The 21,568-nt window shown below is 37.6% G+C and overlaps 1 protein-coding gene across 6 annotated transcripts in view; it reads left to right on the forward strand.

The window, feature by feature from the left end:
• The first annotated feature begins 3,500 nt into the window (after positions 1–3,500).
• Positions 3,501–21,568, forward strand: part of clcn5b (chloride channel, voltage-sensitive 5b) — a 31,270-nt gene continuing 13,202 nt past the window's right edge. The window contains exons 1-7 of one of the 6 annotated variants that reach the window (XM_054601130.1): positions 3,501–3,516; positions 3,610–3,672; positions 5,470–5,622; positions 18,291–18,460; positions 19,133–19,232; positions 20,012–20,199; positions 20,779–20,901. In XM_054601130.1, the coding sequence (XP_054457105.1) occupies positions 5,481–5,622; positions 18,291–18,460; positions 19,133–19,232; positions 20,012–20,199; positions 20,779–20,901 (723 nt within the window). In that variant the 5' untranslated portion in view covers positions 3,501–3,516; positions 3,610–3,672; positions 5,470–5,480. The other 5 variants (XR_008531282.1, XM_054601129.1, XM_054601132.1 and 2 more) reach the window with 5 other exon arrangements.

Genomic DNA, 21,568 nt, shown 5'->3' on the forward strand with positions numbered 1-21,568 from the left:
ATTGTATTAAAAGCATGAAATAATTTGCTGTAATAATTCAAACATGACAATATTTTATATATTATATATATATTATTATATTATAGATTATGGTATAATTTACAGTATACTGTATCCTAGAAATACATAAACTTTTTGTAGTAGAAACGTCAAGTTATTTGTCATAAATAAGCAAGTTACTGTGAAAGTAGCTGTAGTGGGATAATGGGACCAAGTGGTAGAATTCCCAGAATGCATTGCACTCACAGCAATATACAGTATGAGCACAATACAGTAAGTCACTGTTCATTTACATAATTTTGTTTGCAGTCATTTAAAAAAATATATGTTAAGATTTTAACTGACATCCTTCAGACTTTTGTTACATTTTTTCTTCTCAAATGTTCCTAAATTTATCCAAATTAATTATGTTGTATGTTATATATTTTTTAAAGCCGTCTGAGACCAACCTATTAATGGGTCTATATAAATAAAATTTGTTTTTATTTTATTATTGTAGTAAGTCACAGTTTCTACTTTCTGTCAAAATGATAAGATATTAAGACACTATATATTTTTTCTGTTTAAAAAATGATGTGAAATTTTTACTTTCTTTTTTAAAATTTGAATTGATTGTGATTTTATGAATTTAATTATTTTAATAAAAAAATATTGAATGGAGATTATAAACTATAAGTCAAATGTTTGACTTACAAAATCAATGTAGTAGATTTAAATTGTTTTAGTAACTGTCTCACAGCTATAAAATTATGTTTTTCTTTCGACTAATATTTTATTACTCCTACTTTTTCACCTGTTTTATGTTATTTTTTTGGCCACAATGTTCTTCCATAATATGTGATGCCAGAAAAATATGAATTAATTGTAGGGAGGATGACATGGAGCTGCAAATATTTATTACTTCACAAGAATCTGCAATTTTTCAGTGTCATAAACATGATAAATGTTTTTTATGATAAATAAAAAATGTTCCCACCATTAAAATGTAAAATCCTCCTCCTGGGTCAGACTGGTGGGGGTATAATGTTCTGTTACACAATAACATAAGTGGGTCATCTAAGTGGTACTTTCAATGGAGACTAGAGCCGTTAAAGACATTAATAAAACTGAGAATAGAAGAAGAGAAAAGTGTTTTAGGTGGTCGTGTTCCACCTCGCAGAGACAGAGAGAGAAATAATACAGAAAACAGCTGTTGTGGAGGCAAAGAATCTGTGTTTTGGGAAAAGTGAGGGAGTTCATTCTTTTTCCTGACCCAGATTGAAGAACAGTGAGGCTGATGGGAATAAAGAGAGAGAGAGGGACGAAAGACAGACAGACGGAAACGGGAATTATTGCAATCTCACTTCAGCGACTTGAATTTATGAGTTTATGCAGATGAAAGAGGAGGAAGTGATGAGAAACAGACCCCACTCAAAGAAGAAAAACACTGAGGGAGATGTTTATGTTGGAGAACAGGGAGATGAATGAGTGGGAGGTAAGCGGGAAGGAACAAGGCATCATGGGAAGGGATGAAAGAAAAGGAGGTTGTGGTGATTAATCAGAGCTTCAGTAAAAAGGCCTTTTCTGTCAGCACTCATGCACTGTTAAATGTTCACTTTTTTCTTCAGGAGCCCTTAGTCATTGTTTTTACAGATGACCACAAGGCGGCGCTCTTTAACTGCTTTTATCACATTTAAATAATCCATCATGAACGAAGCATTGCAGCTAAACACAGAATAAAAAAACATGTTAGGTTGAACATGATTTGCAATATATATAAATAATTGTAATGTAAAAGCATCCTATTTCAGCACTATACATACTTATACCTTACTGTTTATACTATATATATACTGTACATATCTTGCATCTCATATACACTGTTCATACGGTTTATACTGTTTATACTACTCATACTGTTATTTTTCTTTTTTGATTATTATTTATACTGTTATTTATCCAGCACATTGCACTGCACCTTTACTGCTTCTTTTGCACTTCTGGTTAGATGCTAAAACTGCATTTCGTTGTACTAGTACAATAAAGTTGAATCTAATCTAAAATCTATAGCCTGCAACATATTGATTTTCTCACTGTCTATTTTAATTACATCAACATCAATTTATCTGCAATCTAACTGTTTGTTCTGTGCATGAATACCAACATAATGTTGCGGTGAAACACTACACTTAAGTTGGGCAAACTTTCCCCTCCTTATAATTTAATTTCACACAATTTTCAGCACTAAACCCAGTTTAAAAAACCCTGTGTTTTTAAAATTCGCCTGATATTGCCTTAATACTAATATGATACTTTTATCTGAAAAGTAGAAAAAAAGAAAAAAAAGAAATGTATAAATAATAAAAAAAAATAATAATAATAAAATGTAATAAACTGTTTTTATCTGAAAAGTAGAAAAAAAAGTATAAATAATAATAATAAAAAAAAAATAATAAACAGTTTTTATCTGAAAAGTAGAAAAAAAAAAAAACAAGTAAATGTATAAATAATAATGAAAAAAATAATAATAATAAGAAAATGCAAGAAACAGTTTTTATCTCAAAAGTAGAAAAAATGTTTTAATTTATAAATAATAATAAAAAAATTCTAATAATTAAAATGTCAGAAACAATTTTTATCTGTAAAGTAGAAAAAAAATAAATAATGTATAAATAATAATTAAAGAAAAGTATTTATAATAATAAAAAATAAAATGAAAAAAATAATTAGAAAAATGTAATAAATAGTTTGTATCTGAAAAGTAGAAAAAAAAAAGATTAAATGTATAAATAATAACAAATAAAAAAAATAAAAAAATATTTTTTATCTGAAAAGTAAAAAAATTATTAAATGTATAAATAATTTTAAAAAAAAAAATCTGAAAAGTAGAAAAAATGAAAAGATTAAATGTATAAATAATAATAATAATAAAAATGTAAGAAAGTTTTTATCTGAAAAGTAGAAAAAATGAAAAGATTAAATGTATAAATAATAATAAAAAAATAATAATAATAATTAAAAAAATGTCAGAAACAGTTTTTATCTAAAAAGTAGAAAAAAAAAGTTATGTATAAACAATAATTTAAAAAAAAGTATAAATAATAAAAAAAAATAAAATAAAGAAATAATAAAAAAAAATGTAATAAATAGTTTTTTACGTGAAAAGTAGAAAAAATAAAATAATAATAACTGTAACGTTACTAAATAATATGTTTCTGTAAATAGCAGCCCGATCAGCTGCTCTGCTCTCCACTGGTTTTCCTGGCCGACAGCAGCTCGTGTCAAGCTGCCGTTATAAGGCAGTTCAACCGGAAGTCGAGTCACCAGCCCTTCAAAATAAAACTCCACCATTCTATGATTTGAAAGACACAAACACACGTTTTGAACACACACATAAATGTAAAACAACCTAAATGGTTATTATATTAAGCTATAATAGTAATAATAGTGACTTAGGGACATATATTTATATGATTTGTCAAACCGGAAGTTGTCACTAAAACTCGCTAACTTGACTAATCTTCTGCGTTTCCGGTTGTAAGTGGAACAAACAACACGGAACCCTGCTGATGTTCTCCTGCCTCGTTCTTCTGTTGAGTGTTAAGATGTTCTCCTGTGTGTTTTAAACAGTGTTAGTGTGGAGGCCCGAGAAACCCGAGTCACACGACTGGTACACGGCTGTGAGTCCCACAGGTGAAGTGGGTTCCTCTTCTTCTTCTTCTTCTTCTTCTTCTTCTTCTTCTTCTTCTTCCTCCTCTTCTCTTCTTCCTCTTCTTCCTCCTCTTCTTCCTCCTCTTCCTCTTCCTCCTCTTCCTCCTTTAGTCGTGAGACAGCGCGTGATAAGAAGCGGTGACGTTAGGGTGATATCAGTTAACTCAACGGCTGCTTCTGTCAGTTTGTTGGCATAGTAACGGCTGCAGAGTAACGGCTGTATTCTGTCAGTTTGTATTCTGTCAGTTTGTATTCTGTCAGTTTGTCAACGGCTGTATTCTGTCAGTTTGTCGGCTGTATTTAGTCAGTTTGTCGGCTGTATTCTGTCAGTGTGTATTCTGTCAGTTTGTATTCTGTCAGTTTGTCAGCTGTATTCTGTCAGTGTGTATTCTGTCAGTTTGTATTCAGTCAGTGTGTATTCTGTCAGTTTGTATTCTGTCAGTCTGTATTCTGTCAGTTTGTATTCTGTCAGTCTGTATTCTGTCAGTTTGTATTCTGTCAGTTTGTCAACGGCTGCGTTCTGTCAGTTTGTTGGCATAGTAACGGCTGTATTAAGTCAGTTTATCACCAGAGTAACGGCTGTATTTTGGTTTGTTATATTTTTGTCAGTTTGTGTATTTTGTCAGTTTGTATTTTTGTCAGTTTGTCGGCTGTATTTTGTCAGTTTGTCGGCTGTATTTTCAGTTTGTCAGTTTGTCAGTTTGTCGGTGTATTTGAGTCAGTTTGTCGGCAGTTTGTGTCAGCTGTATTTTGTCAGTTTGTCGGCTGTATTTTGGCAGTTTGTCAGTTTGTCGGCTGTATTTTCAGTTTGTCGGCTTTATTTAGTCAGTTTGTAGTTTGTGTATTTTGTCAGTTTGTTGTCTGTTTGTCAGTTTGTCGACTGTATTCTGTCAGTTTGTCGGCTGTATTTTGTCGGCTGTATTGAGTCAGTTTGTCGGCTGTTTTGTCGGCTGTATTTTTGTCAGTTTGTCGGCTGTCAGTTTGTCGGTCAGTTTGTTGTAGTTTGTCGAGTCAGTTTGTCGGCTGTATTGTGTCAGTTTGTCGGCTGTATTTAGTCAGTTTGTCGGCTGTATTTAGTCAGTTTGTCGGCTCTATTCTGTCAGTTTGTCGGCTGTATTAAGTCAGTTTGTCGGCTGTATTTAGTCAGTTTGTTGCAGTTATTCTGTCAGTCAGTTTTTGTCAGTTTGTCGGCTGTATTTTGTCAGTTTGTCGGCTGTATTGAGTCAGTTTGTCGGCTGTATTGAGTCAGTTTGTCGGCTGTATTTAGTCAGTTTGTCGGCTGTATTTAGTCAGTTTGTCGGCTGTATTTTGTCGGCTGTAGTTTGTCAGTTTGTCGGCTGTATTTTGTCAGTTTGTCGGCTGTATTTTGTCAGTTTGTCAGTTTGTCGGCTGTATTTTGTCAGTTTGTCGGCTGTATTTAGTCAGTTTGTCGGCTGTATTTAGTCAGTTTGTCGGCTGTATTTAGTCAGTTTGTCGGCTGTATTTAGTCAGTTTGTCGGCTGTATTTAGTCAGTTTGTCGGCTGTATTCTGTCAGTTTGTCGGCTGTATTCTGTCAGTTTGTCGCCAGAGTAACGGCTAAATGCTTAAGCTAGGCTAGCTGTTAAAGGAGCCCTTTTTCTGCATTTCCGGTGACAATGTTTCAGTTTCTAGCGAGCTTGTATCGTAAATACTCAGCCGACAGCCGCAGAGGTAACGCCGGTGTTCACCCGGCTGTTGTGGCGGCAGATAGGCTGTTCTTGTTTGCTAAAAATTGACTCTTGCTGTGTTGCAAAAAACAGGATTAAGAAGGATGAACAACTCCGGTTACCGCAGCGGGAGCTTCGACAGCCTCCATCACCCCAGTAAGGACGACGATGATGACGAGATGGTGGACATCGCGGGGGCCACGCTGGACTTCTCCACCACGGACGACGACCCCCCTCTCAGCTCAGGTGAGGCAAAGTCCAGTTGCAGCTGCAACTTAAGTTAAGCACAAGCAAGTTGTCCTAATTAACCACTGGATTGATTGCAAACATACAACAATGACCAGGTAATCACAACATGCAACTCCAGATGTTGAACTATGTTACATTACATTACATTACATCAGTGGTTCTCAAATGGGGGTACGTGTACCCCTGGGGGTACGTGAGATTTAAAAAAATATATATTTAAAATTAGCATCCATTCAAAAATCCTTTAAAAATAGTTATTTAATAAATATTCAATAAAATATAAGTGTAAGTTCATAAACTGAATTCAATGCAACAATGCAATCGTCAGTGTTGACAGTTTAATAAATCAGACACTGATGGTGCTTAGTATTGCATCCTTTTTTCAACCAAAAATGCTTTGCGCTGGTTAGGGGGTACTTGGCTGAAAAAGTATTTCACAGGGGGTACATCACTGAAAAAAGGTTGAGAACCACTGCATTACATTACAGTCATTTAGCAGACGCTTTTATCCAAAGCGACTTACAGTCAGTAGTATATTACATATCATTCACCCATTCACACACTGATGACAGGCCATCAGACTCTAACTAACATTCATCATCCAGTCCACACCGATGGCAAGCCTTCGGGAGCAACTTGGGGTTAAGTGTCTTGCCCAAGGACACATCGACTGCCGGAGCCGGGTATCGAACCACCGACCCTCTGATTGGAGAACTACCTTGCTCTCCACTACGCCACAGCCGCCCTTTTATGTTGCATTTCATATCTCATTTTCATATAATTTCCTGTTTTTTAACCTACTTATTATCTTTCTTGTACTACCTACTATCTTGGGTAATACATACATTCTACTTTCAGTTATAAAATTCCAAGTACTGTCATTCAATATTTGTAATTATTGTGTTTTTATAGTATTTATTTGCAGGAAGATTTCTTCAAACATCCTACAACTTCCTTAAAACCTGCACCTGTGTTGGCTTTGTGGCATTTACAGTAGAGCGATAACGGGAAAAACAAAACAAAGAATGTGGTGTGTGTGTGTGTGTGTGTCACATGCTTTCAGTGACTCGTGGTCATAAATCTGAATAATCAGTTAATACATGAACCCTCATACGCAACCACAAACGTGGAAACACGCTGTATGAACTTGATTTAGTGTGTTTTGGGTTCCCACCAGAACATCAAAACAGCCATTACAGTGAGTTATAGGACCAGTAGTGTTTGTGGGAGTAACTGTTTTTCTGCACCACGGCTGCCCGGTTACTCATGATGTCATCTTAACGTCATTGACTTCTGTTTTAGTAGAAAAAGGTCCAAAATGGCCTGACATGGAGGATTATTACTTTAACCTTACAGAGAAGAGTTTTTTAATCTCACTTTAACGATTGAAGGCTGCTTTGCTTATGTCATTGTGACCTCAGCAGATTCACTGTGGAGGATGTTATTCAGCTGATTAGAGCCGAGATCAGAGAGAAATGTCTCGGGATAAATCAGCATGTAAGCTAGAGAGATGAAGGTAGTTTTGCAATTATTAGTTTTATGGTCGAGGAAGAGGTTTTAAGCCTTTGTTTTGAAAGTCTGCAGCTCCAGGAGACGTTATTGCTGACTCATTTAAAACCAAAACCTAGAAAGAGTTTTGGTTTCCCTCGTTTTGAAGTCAATGTGGGGGTTTTTTCTCGTCGTTTTTTGGTTACAATGCCTGAAATAAACTCTGTGGTTAACACAAGCTTAAGATATTTAAATTTTTTGTTCTATGATATAAAATAAGTGAGTAAATACCCCTCTTGTGAATTTTGAAGCTTTCAAGTGTCAATTTGTGAAGGTTATATTGCTGAAAAAAACATGTAAATATCATAAATTTGTGGGTTTGCAACAGAGTTATTTTCTACCATAATCCAAAATACAGTGCCATGCTAACTTTTAACCCGGGTTGGCCTCCAAAAACACGTCATCTCTGCAGCACTTTATTAACCTCCTGCAGATTTTATGGTAAATTAGTGCTCTGGAGAATTTAAAGTCTCCTCAAAGTGATTCTGGTTCCTTAAAAACAGCAGGATGTGATCTTTGCAGACGAAGGATTGAAGCAGAGCATGTCCTTCCAAAAGTTAATTAAACAATAAAACATAATAAAATGTTTTATGTCGATGTTATCACGTCATGTTTATGGGTCTTCATGACCAGAACCAAGGCCTGATGCTGGAGCAGTCTGTTCTTCCAGTTGTGATTTCAATGCTGACGTCAAGTCGGTGCATTAAAAATATGAGTACAAATAAAAAAAAAGCCCAGTCAGACAGTGACATATATCAGCTGCCCGGTTACTAGTGATGTCACAGTGACATATCCTCTCTAGTAGAAACACAAAGACAAGAGCAAGAAAGTCAGGAGAGGAGATTTTCTCTCAGTGGATGGAAGCTTTCTGATTAGTTTTCCACCGTGTCAGCTGTTTCTTTGGGGGAGTGAAGGAACACGGCCTTGTTTTCAAACTGACAACTATGTATTTTTTTAAATTACACAGTGGTTTGTGAAAGAAAATCATAACCCATAAGACAGTACGTGTGTGTGTGTGTGTGTGTGTGTGTGATTTGGTTCAAGTAGAAACACAAGATTCAGCAGAACTGGAGCTGAGAGGTTTCCGTCTGATAGTAGTGCTTCACTGCTTCACTGCTTCACTGCTCGGCCTCAGACGGACTATAATTGCGTTTGAGGCTCCGGGGAAATCAGGAAGGTTTCTGCTGTGACGGCCGGGTTCTATTTCACCCTCCACCTTGCAGAGTCCATTATTAAAGTTTGGGATAACAGCAAAAAATGTTATGCTTTTATCTGTTATGGCAGATGTAGCATGAAGAGGTAACCGTTATGGCTGCACAATTAATCGAAAGCACAATATTAGGATGCACAATATTTGTTAAATATGTGTCAAAATACCATTTTTAAATTAGATGTTGCTGTGCTGCTGAGATGTCTGGCGGGACTTAACCAGAATCAATTGCAATATCAGTCAAAATAATGTCAATAAGATATGTATTTTCCAAACCGTTCTGCAGAAACAAGTGAATAAACTCCCGGTTGTAAAGCACTATTGATATCCTCTCAGTCTGTGTTATATTTTCCTGCCTTTTTTAGTATTTCCACTCACACTTCCTTCATTTCCTTCCCCTCTTGAGGCGGTGGAAACAGCCTGTCGGGTTCCCTCACTGCTCATTAGAGAGCACTTGAACTTGTTGCCAAATAAGTCCTCTTTAAAGCCATTCTTAGTGCAGCTTAGCCTCAGGTAACCTGTTGCTCAGGGACTCATTAGCCTCCGATGTTTACAGAACAGAGTCCGAGGCGTTCTCGAGCAAGGCAGTGTTCCTACCTAATGTTCCAGTGTGAATAAAGACAGATTAAAGCATCATAACACTCACTCAGCTTATGTTTAGGGTTTTCATTCCTTGTCGTTTCAACTATCTAATATGGTGTGAGGTGTTTACTGTTCATCAAAAGAGAGACCACCTCTCCCATGAAATCCTTGGTGCTCTGAGGGAAGCGAGCGAGTCGCTGCTTGTCCCGGGTCGTCTTGCTTTGCTGCCTAGGAGTTATTTTTTGTGTTTGAACAGAAAGATTGTAACTAAATGTAAATATGTGCCCATTTTCTGTACTATCTCTACTAACATCTCCATGATTGTGTCCAAGTGTTGACTCTTAAATGAGAGACAGAGACGGTTGAAGAGGTGCAGCACGGATTTTGCAACAAGTAGTAATAAAACATCCTTATTCAGGGCTTGGTTTGAGTGAGACCGAAGTGTTTTTAAGAGTCTGTAACAGCTTTAAAGTCTCAAAAAACCTAGATGAAAACAAAAATATTTAAAACTGGACTTCATCCAACGTTGAGGAGAAGGAAAAAGTCCCACAAAAACCAAGCCAGGAATAAAAAAGTCAGAAAGAGAGGGAATTCCCCTTCCACAATGATAAAGCAAGATGAAGCAGCACATTATATGTTTTTTTACCAATTTCACGTAGAAAGAAGGAGAATATATATTTAATGTTAAATGTGAGTCCATGTTTCTGGTTTACGAGGTGCTTTTATGTTCTTTGTTTGCCTACTTTGCTTTTTATTTTACTGCCGAGGTATTTAATTTGTTCAAATCTGTTCCTGTTGCTTCATCACCGGTTGTTGTACAAGTGGAGATTATCATTATTGCTCGTTATATTACCATCATATCCTCTCAGTGCTGCTGCAGTGGACTCTCTGAGTCAGGCTGTGGACGCCTCACTACAGGATGTAATGATTGACAGAATGAGTCAGAGCTTCGGGTCCAGTGTTTACTTCACGAGGTCACATGTGGCGACAGCGTGAAACAGGAAGGGGGAGTGAATGTTCGATTGAGTATGGGGGAAGGAAACCATTTTTTCATGCTAAGAATTGTGACGGCAGGTTTTGTTTTTATTTTAATTTATTAAATTATTGTTCTTTTTTTCCCCCGAGTTGTCCGTCCATCCCTCTATCTTTTCGTCCGTCCATTTTTGTGAAGCGATAACTCGTAAACTCTTGGAGGGAATTTCATCAAATTTGTCACAAATGTTCACTTGCATTCCAAGAAGAGCTGAATCAGATTTTGGAGGTCAAAGGTCAAAACCATTGTGACCTGACTTCCGTCCCATTCTCGTGAACGCAATATTTCACAAACGTCCACTCGCGCTTGAGGCTGAAATGACAAACATTTGTTGGTCAAGGTTGCACAGACGTCCACCCAAACTCAAGTTTAAACTGAGTAGTATTTAGGGGTCAAAGGTCAAGGCCATTGCAACCCCACGTTCTTCCCATACTCATGAACGCAATATCTCAGAAACGCCTGGAGCTAAATTTTCCAAATTTGGCACAAACGTCTGCTGGCACTCAAAGTTGATCTGAATAGAATGTGGGGACAATTTCACAAAGATGTCTAAGAGGATGAAATGATGAAGTGGTGACATTTTGGACAGACATGGATGTAAACGTGACTGGTTGGCGGAGGCATAAACATGGAGGCTGTGATTCTAGTTTTAGAGAGGACTAGCACGCTGTGATTATCATAACTTTTTCCTGATGTGATACTTAAATCAACTCAAAACAACAAATGTCTTCTGCAGGGTAAAGTCAAGGCCATCCAGGAACATTGTGAAAGACTTGAATTTCCCAACAGCTGTTAATCTGTCACAGCTTTGCCTCTGTAGTAGTGAAAAATTCCTCTTTATCCGTGAAAGGAAGAAGGGATTTGCGGAGCTTCCATATTCCTCCTTTGACTGCATCACCCTTCTTCATGTTCATATAGTTATGAGCTGCCAGTTCAACCACAGGTGAACTGGTAAAAGCCAAGAGGCCCCACTGGTTCAATCAGAGATGAGAAGTGCTCTTAATGTGTGTGAATACATGACTCACCTCACCTTTGAAACATATGACTCAAACACTGAATGTCTCACAGTCAAAAGAACCACCGACTCCAGCTTTAGTCTCACATTTTTGCTCATGAGGTTTTGTTTGATATGAAATCACTGTTGCGGTCAGAATCCCCCGGTGAGATGTTGTGGGGAAAGAGTAAACTCCCTCATCCATCTTCTCACTGAGGAGAAGGAATGTCACAATGTTATGGTGTTATGTTCGGCTAGGTTTGCGTTTAATTTGGCCGGTAAATAACAATTATTTTCTTTATTAATTAATCTACAAGTTATTGCTAAAGTGAAATTCTAAGGAAATAAAATGTTTTGTTTCATCGGACTATCAATTTCTATGAATAAACATTAAAAAAAGCAGCAAATCTTCACATTTTTGAAGCAGGAACCAGAAATGATTTAGCTTGAAAAATAGCTTCAATTATCCAAATACTTTTTGATATAAAAAAACAACAAATTCCAATTGACTTACGGTTTAATCAACTAATCATTTCAGCTCTAATTTGAACATGATATATATATATATTGTGTAAGTAGTAATATAGATGAGTTTAAGATTAAGTTTGGGGTAAATAAACTATATTGTTGATCGAAAAACAACAGTTCGCTACAGTTTTGGATCAGGAAATACTTCATAAAACAATATGTAAACAAGCATAAGAATCTGATGCTGGGAAGTATTTAGGTTTGATAGAGTTTAAGAAGTTCTGAACATTGGTTTGGGCTGCGTGGTTGTTGCATTTCAGTCCCAACTTTTCCAAAGGAAATCCAGACGTGATAGAAATTCTTGAGAAGCGCTTCCTTTCCAGTAACATCCGAGCCAGGATTCTGTGAAGTTTTCTCAGAAGTTTTTCAGCAGGACAGTTGCATCATATGTTTGTTTTTTCATATATTTTTTTACCAGCATGTGGAAAACGTCTTTGTCATATAGACGTGAAAATGAATCTAATCAACCACAGAGAGATGCACATTCCTTCTTTATTCAATTTCCTCTGAACCAGGAAATATGAATTAAAAACTTGGCCATGAAACGACCAAATGACCACGACATTAGCGTCACGGGGGTCACATGAGAGGCCAATTCCCATGGCAACCAGACGACAGGAGTTCAAGGTTCAGATCCTCACTGGAGACTGTTTGTGTCATTCTGTCAGCCTTGTTTTTATACATAACATATATGAATGTGCGTGTGTTCAAATCAATCTGCGATAGATAACAGACTGTGTGAGGGTTTGGCAGACAGAGCTGAGGTCACATGACAAAGACTCAGTTTCCCAAGAGTGTTTCTGTTAAGCATTAGAGAGGTGGGTATGTGTTGATGTTCTCTGAAAATGTAAGATCATAGTCTGTGTACTCCCCTCAGGACACACACACAAACACTGAGCTCAGCACGACATCCCATTAGCTGGAAACGAGTCGAGCTGCTCCAGATACTTCAGTGTTTAGTCGACCCATTTTCTCAGGAGTGCTAAAAGTGGAGCCGTTCACAGTGCGCGTCTCCAAAACGTACGTGGGATTGTTTAACGTTCAAAGTCGTAGAACGGATTTGTGTGTGTTTGTTTCACATCACCGCCATGTTGTCGTTTCAACAGTTTGCTGAGCATGGAGGCTCAGTGTAAATAGCAGCTCTGGTGTCGACCTGTCAATCACTGTGTAGCTCCGCCCCTAAAGCATACCCTGCTTTATGGTCTGTTTGACTCTAAATGGAGCATCATTTACTAAATGAACATCATGCTGTATTGAAGAAGACTTGAAACTAGAGATTGAGACCATAAACTCATGTTTACAATGTTTACTGAGGGAATAAATCAAGAGAGAAGTAGAGTCATTTTCTCATAGACTTCTATACAACCAGAGGAGTCGCCCCCTGATGGACAGTGGAGAGAATGCAGCTTTAAGGCACTTCTTGATGTTCTTGTTAACTTAACATATTGTGTGGCGTCCACCAGGGTCCTCCTAGGCCATAAGCTGAAACATCTCACAATAAAGTCGTTCATCATTTTATCTTTAAAGAAATGTGACTTTCGAAAAAAAATTCCACAAGAACATCAAGCTGTCAGACAGAAAACAAGAGTTCAAATTATCTGCCACAGTGTCAACCTTTCAATGAAAGCAGTCAGCACTGCCAGAATAATTTGATTGTGGTTTTAGCCCGTATCTAATTTAAATAAACAGTACTACTGTATATCTCATGGAGGTCAAACTCAGACCTTTTGTGTGAGAGGAAGTACGTTAACACTCTTCTCCTGAGGTGACAGAAGGGTTAGGATTAGTGGGTTCATTTCAGTTCAGGACCAAAATGTTAAATTCAGTGAAATATATGAGAAAGCAGACTGTTAGATGAGTTTCATGGTTCAAACAAAGGCATTCAAGTGTACTATAGTTTGTTTAAATGCTGTTTATGTCCCTTTTTTAACAAATATAACACCTGATTTTGAAGATCAAGAAAAAACAGCATCCCTGGAATGCTCTGAATTGAAAGTAAATTCATTCCCAGCCTCTCTCTCTGACATCATCAGTGTCCCGTAGGATTCAAGAGGTCACAACCTCACAAACGACCTCACTTTGAACCTAATGAACCACCTCACCCAATCCAATCAGAGCAGAGCTCACAGACACTCACAGACCTAATAAGAAAGCAGTTCCCACCAGCCAATCGTAGCTCACTCCCCGAGCCGTGTGACCAATCAGGGAGTGCTCTGCTGGAGTCCACTTCCTAGAGGAGCTCAGAGGAGTGAAGAGGTTTTTCTACAGTTTAAACTTTAAGTTTGTCAGCCAGGAAAAGAAGGAGGTGGGGGGGCAGGGGGAGATGGACTGGGAGTTCTGGAGCAAGCAGCTGGATCAGGATGTTCTGGTTGAAGATGGTGAGATTGAGAAGCTTTTGTTTTTATCTCTGATTTGCCTTTAAGCCGTCTGCTCTCACACGGAGTGAGCTTAAGATGCGGCTGCGATAAGAAGACAGCCTGCTGTGTCAGATAGCAGACACAGGTCATTCTTGTGTAACAAGTTGTACGTCTTTACTACAGCTTCCTCTACGTCTGTGTCTCCTTTCTGCTGCTATTCAAACACTTCTTTTGTGGGGTTTTTTAATTGAATTTTCCTGTGTTGTGTTTTTCTGCTGATGCCTTCAACTTCAACACGGTGGAGTTTAACCATTAAGAGCGTTTACGACCCATCAGGCACCGACTCGTCTGGTTAATGTTTCTGCAGCCCGCATGAGAGAAATCAGTGTTTTTCTTTTTGGAGGTTGTTATGTGTGTGCACAGCTGTGTGAGAGAGTGTGTGTGTGTGTGTGTGTGTTGACACCGAGGTCTTCAGCGACAGATACGTGATGAATTCTCAATGTTTTATCTGTGAGTGTGTGTTTGTGGTCATAGAGGCTGTTTTTGTTTCTTTTCGTACGGTCATCACTTCACAGCTGAGGTCAAACTCCGATCCTTCCTCACTTTTCTTTTGTCCTCTTTGGACTCCATACAGAGCAGTGAGTATTTATATCTCATGAGTCTGCTCTAGTTGTATATTTTCAGCCCCTGTTTCAGATTTGTCCCCTTTTTAGTTTTCACATTTCAGGCTTTCTGGGTTATGTGAGTTCTCCGAAGGCTTTACTGGTTCTGAATGAGGTGCAAAGGTCGGTCTCAGTTGTTGTGGTTTTAATCGGACAAATACACCCGAAATAGAAAAGAGAACACGATGAGTTGTGGGATTGCGATGACTTTTAATTAGTTATTTACTCTATGAAAAATAATAATATAGTACTCTAATCCAAAACTGATAAATCACTTTTTTTTTCAATCTGGTCCTTCTTTTTACTCTTCTTCTTTTTTTTCTTTATATTTTTCTACTTTTTCCAATAGAAAATACATAACAATTGTAGGAATAAATAGTATGAACAACATTATATTCATATATACATATTTATATGTTTATATATCCCATATTTAATATGAAAGTGGATTAAACAACTGGATTGCTCAAAAACAGACAGTCCCATCCAGTTATTCTATTTTAAACAGTTTTCAATTGAGTTTAAAGTAAATGTACTATATCCTGATATGATGATGTGATAAAAAAAGATTGCTTACACTTGTAGGCATAAACATATCCAGCTATGGATCCCATCTGTCATATTTAGTACAGTCAAAGGAGCCTCTGTAGGAATATAAGAGGAATTAATACTTTTGCATGATTTAAATGGGCAGCATGTGGCCGCTAGCAGCCCAAACAAACCAACCATCTTTCATTCATTCATTGGTTAAACACACCCAGTCCTGTACAGGGTCGGCTAATTGATTTAAGAGAGGCAGTAGACACACAACAAGTGAAAAAACACTTTAAACTAAAAGGAAGAATCGTTATTAAAGCGGCCTTCCCTCCTCTGTGTTCTCTCCAACACCAGAATCTAGTCACATTTAAACTTTCATTACCATCAGCTGACTCCTGAGTTTGTAAGCAACACTGGACGACCTTTACAGAAGATATACTTTTATTTTTTTAGCTTTTTTTTGTGCCGTCTTCTTCTTAGAAATAACTCTAAAGTGTTTTAATATCTTTGCTTATGTTTGGCCAGATATTTCGCAGAAAAGAGAAAGTGAACCAATAAAGTCAATGTATTCTAAGTAGCTGTTCTTTTTCCAACAGTACTTTCAGCTTGCTTTTTTATTTTAAAGATGCTGTATATTTAAAATAAAGTTTAATTTAATTAGCTGTACTACAGAGAGGTAGATGGTATGTGACGGGTGTTCTTGTCCGTTGCTGTCACAGTGACAGAGAGAGAGAGAGAGAGAGAGAGACGTTCTTGGAGCTGATTGACGTTCAAAACCGGTCAAACCTGTCAGCTCAGGTGTTTGAATGCTACTTTTGTTTTTAATGGAGGCCAGAGTTTTCCTCCCCCAGTGTCATGTTAGAAATGTGAAGGAATCCTGAATGTGCAAACAGCCATTGTTGTGTTTGTGTTGTGCTCTCTTCCTGCTAACTTCACACTAAAACTCAGTGATGCTTCTGAAATATGACAGAAGATTTTGTAAGCTCTCTAAACCTTAAGAAGTTTCAGGGCATTTAACATTTTACCCTCTTTTTTTCACTGCAATATAAAAGTCCTGCACCTCTATGGAAACAGCACAATCATGACTAGAAGTAGAGAGAACTCTAACATGTCTTTTGTGTAAAATAACACGGTTAAAATGCCATTTAATTAATCAAAAAAGAAAAAAGCACGTTGAATTTCTTGGATAATTTATTTAACAAAAATCTGAAAACAATGGCATCTATATATCCAACATTTTTCCAAGGCCTCATAAGTTTTACCAAAGTTGGAAAAATACATTTCAGGCTTTATGTGTTCCATGTATTGAGCTATTCACATTTTTTACATCCTCTCTGCTCTCTGACGAGCAGCCTGCAGTTCAGTCGAAGTTTCACAGAATTTTTGTCAAGTCATTGTTGGTCTCTGGAGAATCAATCATGGCTTCATAGTTGCACTGAGGAGCTCAGAATTTAATGTTTTTTACAGAGTCTTGTTAGAGCAAAAGGTTTGTTTCGGGCGAAAAATTTAGTGAGACATGTTTGTTTTGTTTGCTTTTTGTTCAGAATTTGTCACATATTCACGGTTCAAGGACCGTGGGAAAGATGAAAATCTGACAATAATGTTGTTTTTTTAACAGCTTCTGGTCATTATTAACAGTGTAGTTTTTAACATTGTTAAAAGAAAACAGGCTGGAATCCATGCATTATAGTACTGATATATGACTCGGCGTCTTTTCTCAGAACAAACTTATTCTCCGCCGTCATTCATAGTCTGTCTTGCCTTTTTTAATCTGGCTCAGACAGTTTTCTCTCCCACAATGATTCGTCTCGACTCTGTTGTTGGTCACCAACATGCGGAATGAATCACAACTTCCTGTGTCGTTTCCTGTTTCTGTCCGGGAGCTGGTTTTTGATTGGTTGCTGCTTCGTGGTTAAATATTGCTTTCCGTCGTTGAGACGCTGCCACGTATTCAAAGCTCTGCTGTTGTGAGCAGAATGCAGCTTTGCCTCCAACACTCATTAATACAGTATTGTCCAGAGCGGCGTTATCAATATTACAACAGTAGCTCACAATACATATTTTTCTGTTGCTCCTTTGTGCCCATTTTCTTTGCTCAGTAACAATAGTCAGCAGAGCAATAATAGTGGGTTTGCTTCTGCCAGCACTTTCTCAAGGCTTGTGAGTGTGTGTCTTTGTGTTTGTGTGTGTGTGTGTGTGTGTGCACGCATCCATATTGCTGCTGCAGACATATCCATCTTTGGATGACAGAAAATGTTCCCATAAAGTGATTTATACTGTAAAGTATATTGATTCTGGTTAATAAGACTATTTTCTAGGTTATCTTTGTATTCAAATGTTATTTCTTCACCATCTGCAGAGTCCACGTCTCCATGCAGCACTTTGTTCCAGACAGAGCCAGACATCTTGACGGCTACTTCTAAATTCAAAGTCTCCAAAAGATGATTTACTAGCATATTGGAGCCCAATATTCTTTTTTTTTTTTTTTTTTTTTTACTTTTTATTTTAATAGCAGATAAAGAGGAACATTTAACAAATAGATATGAATAATAATTGAATGCGTAAGGAAGGCTAGAAGCTATAAAAAGCCTTATCACAGATCTACACCTAGTTTTGATACAAACAATCAAATAAACTTACAATTTTTGAATGAAAATTATTTGTTTCAGAGCAAGAAATCGTCACCAAAGTTCATCTTCACGGTCCCTGGAGAATTCATTTCTTTTGGTGGAAATTTTGCAGACGTTTTCATTTGAATAACTTCCCTTAGCACACTTTACACTTTTAACCGCACTGCAAAGTAGTATGTTACTCTCTAAAACACTTGGTTTAATAAACACTGCAGTACGTTTTCTCTTGATATCTGTGGTTGTGCAGATTGTAGACATCAGAGTGGACGTTACTCTGAGCGTATGTTGACATATACTGAGATCATCTCACGCTGTTACAGCAGATCAAAACACATTCAGTATACATGTGGGAAACACTGCTGGAGATCATCTCTCTGTGTGTGTTACAGAGCTCTCATGTCTTATGCATTCATTCTGTTTTTACTTCTGACCTCAAGAAGCACAATTCGCAAACCAGATATTTAAATGATAGGATTTGAGTAACTCCAAAACACAACATGGCGGAAAAAAACCCAGCAGGCGAGAACAATGTGGTGGTGAGAGGCTGACGGTGATGATTTGTGTCCTCGTCCTTCCCTCCCCAGGAGAATTTGAGGAGCAGAGCAGCAGCAGAGCAGCCGGTATGAACGGTAACGGACCCAGCAAACTGGTGGACCCGCTGGAGGACCCGCTGCCCGGACTGGGCACCTACGAGGACTTCAACACCATCGACTGGGTCCGGGAGAAGAGCAAGGACCGGGACCGACACCGAGAGGTAGGAGGAGGAGCGCCTTCTGTTCTTATAAACCTTAACTAGAACAAAGTTATATATTCCATAACCACAATCTCAGAGTTCATATTTTTAGCTCCACAGATTCACACACACAAACTGGAGAATTGAGGTTTTGTAGTTTGCTCTTCATAACAGCCGCGTGGTTTTCCTAAATCGTTAATTGATTTAAGAACTGCTCCTCTTCTACAGACAGTTTTAAATAAGTTAACACTCTAAGATCTGCAGCCTTAAATCACCCTAAACATTAAAGAAACTGTACAAAATATAAGTACATTACTTGACAACATGACTTGTGGTTTAGCAGTGAAGCAGCACTGATAGAATTTAAACCAAATAATGTTTTTCTATTGTCATTCTTCTATTTTTAGTGCCATAACTGCTATTAATACTCTCATATTGATCATTTCTGTCATATGCATTGACTGTGTTGTAATTGTATTATGTTTATTTTGTACACATGACACCTATTGCACGTCTGTCCATCCTGGTAGAGGAGAAGTTTACCTCCTTTTTTATCCCTGTAACTCATATTTTTTGGGGGTTTCTCCTTTTTTTTTTTTTTAATGCAAGGGTGGATTGTTGTATGCTGGACAGATTGTAAATAGTGATATTGGATTTACTAATATTGATCCCCTCGTCTCTGTCTGCATCCAGATCACCAATAAGAGCAAACAGTCGACCTGGGATCTGCTGCACAGTGTCAGCGATGCCTTCTCCGGATGGCTGCTCATGCTTCTAGTGGGACTCATGTCAGGTAGTGAACTGTGTGGTCTGGTAGCTGCACGGCATTGAAAGTCACAGCACAATAACTGTCACATAGATAAACCAAAGCATGAGTCTCTGCTGGTGTGTTGTTTAACATTCAGACACTTACTACTTTTAACTCCAAATGCACGTAGAATATAATGGCAGCATGTCACAGCATGTATTAGTATAGCTTAGTAAAGAATATAGTGTTTAGTTATCACTTACGAAATCACTTAGGGCTGCAAATAAGGATGAAATTCATTTTTGATTAATATGTTGATTATTTTCTTAATTAATAATTCATTGTTTGGTCTATAAAATGTCGAAAAATATTGTTCTGTATTTCCCAAAACCCAAGACAAGAAAATGATCACATTTAAGAAGCTGGAAACAGAATATTTAGACTTTTATTTCCTTAAGGAAATGCTCAAACTGATTATCAATATAGTTGGCAATGCATTTTATAGTTTCTCAATGCAGCTCTAATCGTAATCTTCCTGTTCAAACATTTCATTTTGTTTCTGTGCTGCCAACTTGTGCTGAAGGTTAATCCCCATGTGGTGACAGACAGCAGGTGTACAGAAACAAAACAGCACCAACATAGCACTGAAAACAGGCAGCGAGGTGATTTATCTCTAAAGAAAATGAGTATTCATTATGTTGGCGAGACAAAAAAAGTTAAGTTTAGATGATGGTTGTCTGCTTGGTTGCACACTTTCAACCACAGATGCAGAACTAACCCATAACATCCTCCTCCTCCTCCTCCTCCTCCTCCTCCTCCTCCAGGTGCTCTGGCCGGTGGCATCGACATCGCGGCCCACTGGTTGACGGACCTGAAGGAGGGGCTCTGCCTCGTCGGCTTCTGGTTCAACCACGAGCACTGCTGCTGGACGTCCAACGAGACCACGTTCCAGGAGAGAGACCGCTGTCCTCAGTGGCAGAGCTGGGCCGAGCTCATAACGGGGACGTCGGCGGTACGGGGAGCGTTACAGAGACCATTTTAATCTGCACGCTTAGATCCATGAAATGTACAGAATGTGTGAAAAACTCAAACAGTGTTGCTTCTACATGAAGGCTAGAAGCACTGTGCAATATGCAGAATGTGCAGTCATGGAATCATGCAATCATTTGCTGTTGCTTTGGTTCCATCTAGTGGTTACAAGCCGTCATGACACGAGATTACACATTACATTACATTACATTACAGTCATTTAGCAGACGCTTTTATCCAAAGCGACTTACAATAAGTGTATTCAACATAGGTATTCAAGAGAACTACTAGTCACCAGAAGTCATAAGTGCATCTCCTTTCTTAAACAAGCATCTCAAAGCATAAACCAGAGCAAAAGTATAGTGCAGAGGCAAATTAATACGAATACAATAATTGCAACAAACTAATACGAATACAATAAGTGCTAAGCGGAAGGCTCACCACAGCTGAGGCAGAAATCCATCTTTTATCTTTCTTTTTCCAAATATAACTTGTAACTTAAGGGTTAAAGAAATCATTTAATATTTGTTTGACGCGTGTGTGTCTTTGTGTGTCCCCTCAGGGCCCGTTTGCCTACATAGTGAACTACCTGATGTACATCGTGTGGGCTTTGCTCTTCGCTCTCCTGGCCGTCACGCTGGTCAGGGCCTTCGCTCCGTACGCATGTGGCTCAGGAATACCAGAGGTAAGACATGTAGAGTCACTTATTTCTTTATTACATTCATTTCCTCTCTTTGTTTTATATTTTATTCTTCAATGATGGCTTTGTTTGCTGGTTTAATTCTTATGAATAAGAGTTTTTGGACAGAAATGTAGCTCTGAATCTTTTTAACTTTTGCTTTATTTATGCTAATAAACAACCTTCGTCCATTCATTTTGATTTATCTAGGTCAAACTGAAGCAATATAAAAGATAAATGACGTTTGGTCGAGACTAAACATAAATCAATCAATAAACAAGTATATATTTTATATATATATATATATATATATATATATTTCAAACAAATCAAATGCAGGGCTTTACAAAGAAAACAAGAAGACAATGAAGAGACCAATGAACTCCAATTAATTAAGAAAAAAAAAAAATGCAACTCTTGATCATTGTAAAACGTTATAAATAAATAAAAATATTAAAATTGGAGCTAAATTAAATCATAAATAAAATATGTACAAATACTAAAAGACGTAAGACACTGTATAAAGTCAGAGTAAATAATAAGGAATAATTTAAAAAAAAAAAAAAAAGGTTTTCAGTTTATGTTTCAAAATATAAATATTTTCAGCCACTCTCAGATCCTCTTGGAAGCTTTTCCATCCGACCTCCCTCCGTCCTCTCTGCCGTCCTGCCGT

This window comes from Anoplopoma fimbria, chromosome 7 (assembly GCF_027596085.1).
Source record: "Anoplopoma fimbria isolate UVic2021 breed Golden Eagle Sablefish chromosome 7, Afim_UVic_2022, whole genome shotgun sequence".
Classification (NCBI taxonomy): domain Eukaryota; kingdom Metazoa; phylum Chordata; class Actinopteri; order Perciformes; family Anoplopomatidae; genus Anoplopoma; species Anoplopoma fimbria.